At 37.9% G+C, this 7,448-nt stretch overlaps 1 protein-coding gene across 1 annotated transcript; it reads left to right on the top strand.

Moving 5' to 3' along the window:
• Positions 1–2,473: 2,473 nt before the first annotated feature.
• On the top strand, positions 2,474–7,287 carry LOC138815174 (gastrokine-1-like). The gene is made up of 6 exons (XM_070004434.1): positions 2,474–2,485; positions 4,053–4,106; positions 4,195–4,332; positions 5,315–5,425; positions 6,382–6,529; positions 7,190–7,287. Exons 1-6 carry the CDS (start codon positions 2,474–2,476, stop codon positions 7,285–7,287), a joined length of 561 nt encoding a protein of 186 aa, XP_069860535.1.
• The last annotated feature ends 161 nt before the right edge of the window (positions 7,288–7,448 follow it).

The raw sequence follows: 7,448 nt of genomic DNA, 5'->3' as shown, positions 1-7,448 counted from the left end.
ACTCCACTGTTAGGTGAGGTTAGTTTGGCCTCTTACTCCAAAGAAACCATGGAAGTTGGGGAGGTGTAGGGACACAGAGTCCTCACAAGCTATTGGTTCCGGATCCAGATGTGGCTCTGCCAGCTCTGATACATTGGTTCTAATCATAACAGATATTCAGTTTCCAATGAGCAGTTCAGTTCTTTCCAGGCCTGAGTGTTTTATGAAGTGGTCATTAACTGCTTCAATGTGGATGTCATTTTAAAATAGCTCGTTTAAAATTACATTTACTGCCATCTTAAATTTAAAATAATTTTAAAATAACATTTTAGAATAACATTTACTACCTTTGAGTGGTATCTAGTCCTCAGATGGGCATTTTTTTAGAAATCTTTTTCAGAACAGAAGCTCTGGATATTCTTCATGGTGATAAAAATGAATTTATTTATCATCATTCTCTTTATCTCTAATTTCATATATTTATACAAACAATGAATTTACACAGGAGGTCTTTAAACACTCATTCAAGATAATATCTCTTCTGAGCATCATAGGTCATCACTTGCCTCTAATGGGATCCAGAAGGTTTGGCCATACAATTGGATAGATTAATTTAACCAGCAACATAAAGCAGAATTGCATGTACATTGGAAGACAACGGTCCCAGAAGAAATGGCAAAAAATAAAAAGTTCAATGATGCCATAAAAAAGAGCTCCCTCAACTTTGCTGTAACTTGAAAGGGATTTTTCTCCTCTATACAAACATAGCTACATAATGCCTTTTCTGGAACTAGAATCTTTCTAAACAGTTATTATAGTATTATTTCATATATTCCTATTGGTATTTTTACATATATTCTTCCTGGCCACAGACATGGACGGTTTGATGAAAGTCTGACATCCCCCAAGCACAGGGACCATCACTGCAATCTCAGCTACAGTCAAGTGAACCTTGCAAGATGCGAAGCAGATGTTTGCCCAGAGGTGAAATGTTTCAGATTTCAGTCAGAGGTGACCTGAACAATCATATAGGGACACCAGTTTCTCAGAAAAACCAAAGGCAAAGGGGCTGAGACCATCTCTGCATGAAGAGGCTTCCCACACAAACAAATGCTAATATGAAGGATAATGGACTAAAGACAGGAATTCCTAAGTGCCATGAAATGGAGAAGGACTTCTAGAGAAGATGAGATCGATAAGGCATAGGTTATCATACCTGCTAGACAGCCCCTTTGTGGCCTACATAGAAGACAGAAATTTGAATAAGAGTACCAAAGAGTATGTAACTAATACTCACATGGGAATGTGTTCAGTACATAAACAATCCCTCCACTCAGAGGGGAAAATAAATGTAAAAAAGTCTGATTTCTGTGGGAAATCTCCCTCTGGATCCCTGAGCTGAGCAGGTTGCCTGGGGAAAGCATCTTGTTTGTTTCAGACAAAGGCAGGCAGGGTGTAGAGTAAAATCAAGTCTTGGTGTGTGTATGTGCACTGGGAGGTAAACTAATGATAGGGGCTTCTGCATGATAGGGCCCAGCACTTACCTTTGGGCAGAGCAGACCATGTTTACCCATGGACTGATGTGGACCAACTAATCCCAATGCACTGGGGCCATGCTGTTAACCTCTCTCAGTCTATCACTACAACCAGAGTAGGGCAGCACCTCACCAGCACACATCTAAACTAGAACAGATAAGTATCATGAACTTTGTATCCTCCAGCTTGATCATCAACTTTGTCATCAAGTTCTTCAAAAATTTTAGAAGGTACCTGAGCTCTTTCCAGTTTGAAAGTAGGTGATAAAGCATTTACACCTTCTAGGTTCTTCACTGGAAAAGACACACAATGTGTGGAACATAGCTCTTAACTATCCATCATTTACCTGGTGATGGCAAGGTAATAGTTGCAATGGCAACTAATAGTTGTAGAAGAAAGATCTGATAGTAGCTATTGGGTCTTCTAACCTGATATATGGTACAGAAAATGAGATGGAGTTGGTGAAAGAAGCTCATGATAGAAGTTCATCCCAAGCAAAACATTACAGTGCAATCATGACAGGTAAGGAAAGAAAATTGTTCCCACATTCCTGAAGAAGCTGATAACTGGAAAGCCAGGAGTACTCACGGATTTATCTCTAGCCTTATTTGTTTTTAGGGATTATTCCTTTCCTGAATTTGTGCAGTATCAATGTATAAACCCTCACACCCACGGCTGCAAGTTAGACAAATCATGTTGAATTTGATGTGATATCATTGGCTTTAACAGGTGATGGGTCAGAGCAACTCCATGCCAAAGGGCCTTGCTAACCAGGTAGCTCTTTTGAAGGGCTTCCTGGTATGTGAGCTGGTAGTGCAGATATGGGGGAGGAGGAGATAAGTCTTGACTCCACCTGAGCACACCTACTTTGAGTAAAGCTGGCCAAGTACAAATAGGAGAGGGCAGCCTGGCCAAGTCCATACCATCTGCTTCCCTGCTCCATTGTACTGCTGAAGACATGAAGGTCACGGTAAGTCCACGTTTTTCATTTGAGGGGTTTACCATAAAATTGGAACATGTTAATATTCTGAGATAATGGGCTCTGCTTCTTACAAAAATCTCACCATAATAGGCAACTTTGATCAATCATTCAGCTTTCTTATCCATGGAGTCATGGCATTCATACACATCTTTACAGAGAAGGAAGACTCTGGGAATAGATATCTATCTGAGCCTCTTATACCAAGCTATCTGATAAAAATGACTTGTTACACCCCTTGTTTTAGCTTTCTACAAGGCAGCAGTCCATAAGCATTAGAAAGTACCTAGCCTTTCTTCATTCTTGATTTCCTCCTTTACCCAAACCCTTCATGACCAATAAAAGGCTTATGAAACAAGTAGGGAAAAGCGTATCACATTCTTTGCTGCATGATGGGCCTCCAGGTAACAATGGTTGGCTTTGGCTTCATCCCTGCTTTCTGTGGGAAAGCATCTGACATTGGGGTTTAGTGCAGCCTCTCACCCACACTCACACAGAAACCACAGAGAATCCAGATGCACTCCTAAATTCTGTCAAAGGTGCTGGAAGTACAGAGTTCCTTACAACACTTTGAAAGAGGCTTGATTCAGATGAATGTTTTCATGTTTCACACATTGGTATATGATGGCAGATTCTTTTTTAATAATGGGTTGTAAATGCAAGATTGCTATGCAGAAATTAGTCTTCTTAGTAGTAGCAAGTTTGAGGGATAAAAGCAGTGAGGGCTCCACACTTGAATTAACTCCCAGCTCTACCATAAACAAGAGCTAGGTCATTGGCCCAGTCACTTTCCTCTGCACCTCAAACCTCACCTTGTACCATGAGTTCTCCACACCTGCTTCTACTTCTGACATTTTATAGAATAATATAACTCTTTCTTAAACCAATAAGAAAAAATTACCAAAAAAATTTTAAAGTGATAAAAAATAATAATACTCCTAAAAGCTTGAGCCAGTGACCCAAGCCTATACAGGAGACTGAGATCTGAGGATAGTGGTTCAAAGCCAGCCAAGGCAGAAAAGTCTGTGAGATATTTCTCTCTAGTTAAATCACAGAAAAAGCTGGAAGTGTCACTGTGGCTCAAGTGGTAGAATGCTACTCTTGAGCAAAAGGAGCTAAGGGACAGTGCCCAGGCCCAGAGTTCAAGCTTCAGGACTGGGGGGTAGGAGTGGGGGACTTCTTATAAGACAAAAGTATTCAAAATCAAAAAGGAACAGTGACTCAGATTGTTTTCAGATGTAAATTTCAAATCTTTTTATAACTAATTTTTGCACTATGTATGTCTTCATTTAAATGTTGATTCTTCATTCATTTTCATAGGTCTACATTTAAATTTCTGGATCTATACATCACATTAATAAAATTACTCATAATGAATCAACAATTCTATATTAGCATTAAAACTTTCTAACCTGTTAAAGATACAAAGTCAAAGAAGAAACATAGGTTACTGACACATTGGTAGAGCAGGTAAACATTTTCCTCAGTTGGACAGAAGCAGGAAAGAGAAGTGTTATTGGGTGGTGTAACAGCAGGACAATGTTATCTGTGATTCCAGATGATCTTGCTTGGACTGGTTGGACTCTTCATAGCTCCTGGTTTGGCTGACTACGTAAGTCTTGTTTCTTAATGCTTGTTACTAAAATGTGTTTGCAAAGACACATGGTAATGAATCATTCTTAATTTCTTATAACCTTCAGAATATCAATGTCAATGACAATGGCAATGTGGCTGGAAGTGGGCAGCAGAGAGTGAGCATCAACAATGCACACAATGTGGCCAACGTTGACAACAACAATGGATGGGATTCCTGGAACACCCTCTGGGATTATGAAAATGTAGGTGGCCAGCGTGCACTTGCTAGTCATGGAAAATAATGCTAACATCTTTTTTAAAGAAAAAAATAATGTCCCAGCTAGCCACATTTTAAAAAAATTCTAAATGCACATAAGAGTTATAAGTGAGGTATAAGAGTTATAAGTAAGTAAAAATAGCAGCTTTGCTCACCTAATGTTATTCCCTAGATGTAGCTACTATAAATAAGGGTTGCCTAATCAGTTAAAATTCAAACCAATGAACATTTAGGTGACACTAGATTGACCAACTGGAAGACTATTAGACAAATAAGACATGTTTTGCCTTATCTAGAGAAGCCAAAATAATAATGAAAGATATCTACATTATCACCACTGATAAAGCATGTTCTACCACAAAAATCAATGATTTCTATATCATCACAATTTGCTAATCATAACTATCCCTTCCACTAAATGCTGTCTCACTCTGTCTTTAATATCCTTCTAAAAAGGCAGAAATGGATATTTCATCTGCTGGACCAAAGGAAAAAGAAATAACAATAGATAGTAATTGGTTTATAAAGGAAAAAGAAAAAAACAACTAGATACTACATACAAGATGACGTGCTACCACTTAAAAAGGAAAGTTTTTTTTCCGTTCAGTTTCATCATTGAACAGTTAGGAAATTATTCCTGTCTTAACTGCTTCCTTCAGATGTTGTAAAGATCAGAGAAGAATAAATGTGACATTACATCAATGAAACAGATATATGTTAAATAACATTCTAGAACTGAGGATAATCCATGAGTTAGATGGTTCATCTCTGCACTCAAAAAGCCTCTTCCCTACACTCACAAACATGAATAATATGTGTGATCCCAAACAGCATCAAGTACAGGCTCCTGTTCCACCTCCACATGATCCTGGCATTCCATATCTCTCTACTGATAAGAAGGACTTCTGATCAGAAAAAACATAGACTGGGAGAACATAGACTTCCCTGTCTCCTCTTTTCTTTAACAGAGCTTTGCTGCAACCAGACTCTTTGCCAAGAAGTCATGCATTGTGCACAGAATGAACAAAGAAGTGATGCCCTCCATTCAAACTCTTGATGCACTGGTCAAGGAGAAAAAGGTAACTGTAAGTCTTTTGCTTTTTGGTGAAAGGAGGTGTGGTAATAGCTAGTAATAGTGTCTTATCTACCTGTATATTGTAATGTCAGGCACAAAGTGGGCAGAGTGGTTATTCATTGCCTGAGGGAAGGCTTCATCCACTATATCAGCTTCTGGGGTTCAATTTATCTCCAAGGGATTCAGCAGACATGTGATAACCTTGACTGTTTGAAGAGCAAAGCTCTATTTACATCAATGAATTCTCAGTAATTCTTCAAGCACATTTTTCTGCCAGAACTTACTTAGTATCAACAGATTTAGCAAATAAAAATAGAGAATATCCAGTCATTTTAGATAAACCACAGATCCATGTGAGTATTTTGTTTTGGGTATTTGGAATATTCTTACCGTAATATAATTTATTATTTAACTGAAAATCAAATGTAACTGAGTGTCTAATTTTTATCTAGTAGTCGTAGTTGAAGTAGAAAGGAAAATGGAATCCATGGTGCTTTCCTTTGTAGTTTTTCCTGATTTCATAGTTGTAGAACTGACAGAGACCTTTCATAAAGTAGAAAAAGACTATATTCTTAGAAGTTGATAATCATATGGTCTAAGCCAAGGCATCTAAGATAACCCAGAGAGTATAGGTTTCAGAGTAAAGTTATTCTCAGACTCCTGTTTGAATGAAAAAGGCTGGGAGTTCATACCATCTAACTAACTTGAGACACTTAGAAATATTGAGATATGTTATCCTGCCAATGTAATTGTAACCCCTCTGTACAGTATGTTCACAAAAATAAAATAAAATTAAAAAAAGAAATATTGAGAGATGGCTAGAATTCACTCTTCATCATCTTGATTATGAGAAAATTGTAGCTAAGCAAACTCTTTTGGCTTTCAACCGTTCAATCAACAAATTGCTTACCTTGTCCTTTATTCCATCTCTTTCTCCCTTCCACATTTCTCCATACTCAGCTTCAAGGTAAAGGGCCAGGGGGACCACCTCCCAAGACCATGACCTTCTCTGTCAACCCCAACCAAGTCGATGACCTGAGCCAGTTTGGAACCAATATTGCTGGCATGTGCCAGGGAATTCCAACATATATGGCTGAAGAGATTCCAGGTGGGTTCCTTCCCTTTCATACACCCCCAAGTTAGTACTGGTATTTAAGACCATCTTGAGCTTGTCCACAGAGGATGATCATGAAGGCTAACATTTTAGAGCATTTACTCCATGCCAGAGACTGTCCAAAGTGTTTTCAATATGCAGACTCGTTTCCATTTCACAAGTCTTCTACTACAGGTACTTACTTAGTCTTGCTTTATGGGTGAGGAAAATGTACAAAAAGTGGTCACGAAGCCCTTAACTGGGCTAGTCCTGAGCATTTCGCTCATATTCTACATGTCAAGGGTAAATCTAGAGTGAATTTCAAGCATATTCAAAAGAAGGTAGAAGTAGCTAAATAAAAGAAAAAAATCTAATAGCCCAATTACTAAATTTCTGAACATTCAAGAAGAATAGCTTACTCAATAGCTTACTAGTACCCTCATCCAGTAGCAACTTCCCAGATCTCTTTAGTGAATAATTTTACCTTGATATGTAGGAAAGCAGGGAGGTAGATAGATAGATGTGTGCAGAATATATACATACATGCATACATACATACATACATCTTGCTACCAGTACATAACTAATTTGGACATTATGTGACATTTCACTACCACCCCACAAAAAAGTTCTTGAATTGTCATTGAAATAGAATTCTTCTTTTATTTTTCTCAGGAGAAAATCTGCCTTTGTACTCAAACAAGTGCTATGATGCTAATATTTTCTGGATTCTGAACATCTCCTTCTGTCGAACAACAGAAGAACAATTTTAAAGCCACTGGATTTGGTCATCAGAGTACACTTAGTATTAAAATCATTTTTAACAAGTCCTTCTGAAATTTTTCTTTTGGTTGTGATTATATTTGGTCTTTACCTAAATTCAATAAATAAATCTCTTTACATTTGGATTCCATTTATACAAACCTTCCTATGA

The sequence above is a fragment of the Dipodomys merriami genome, unplaced genomic scaffold (genome assembly GCF_024711535.1).
Source record: "Dipodomys merriami isolate MVZ:Mamm:240054 unplaced genomic scaffold, mDipMer1.0.p SCAF_63, whole genome shotgun sequence".
In the NCBI taxonomy this organism is placed as follows: domain Eukaryota; kingdom Metazoa; phylum Chordata; class Mammalia; order Rodentia; family Heteromyidae; genus Dipodomys; species Dipodomys merriami.
The sequence above is the reverse complement of the archived record's forward strand: the minus strand, read 5'-3'. Positions and strand labels throughout refer to the sequence as shown.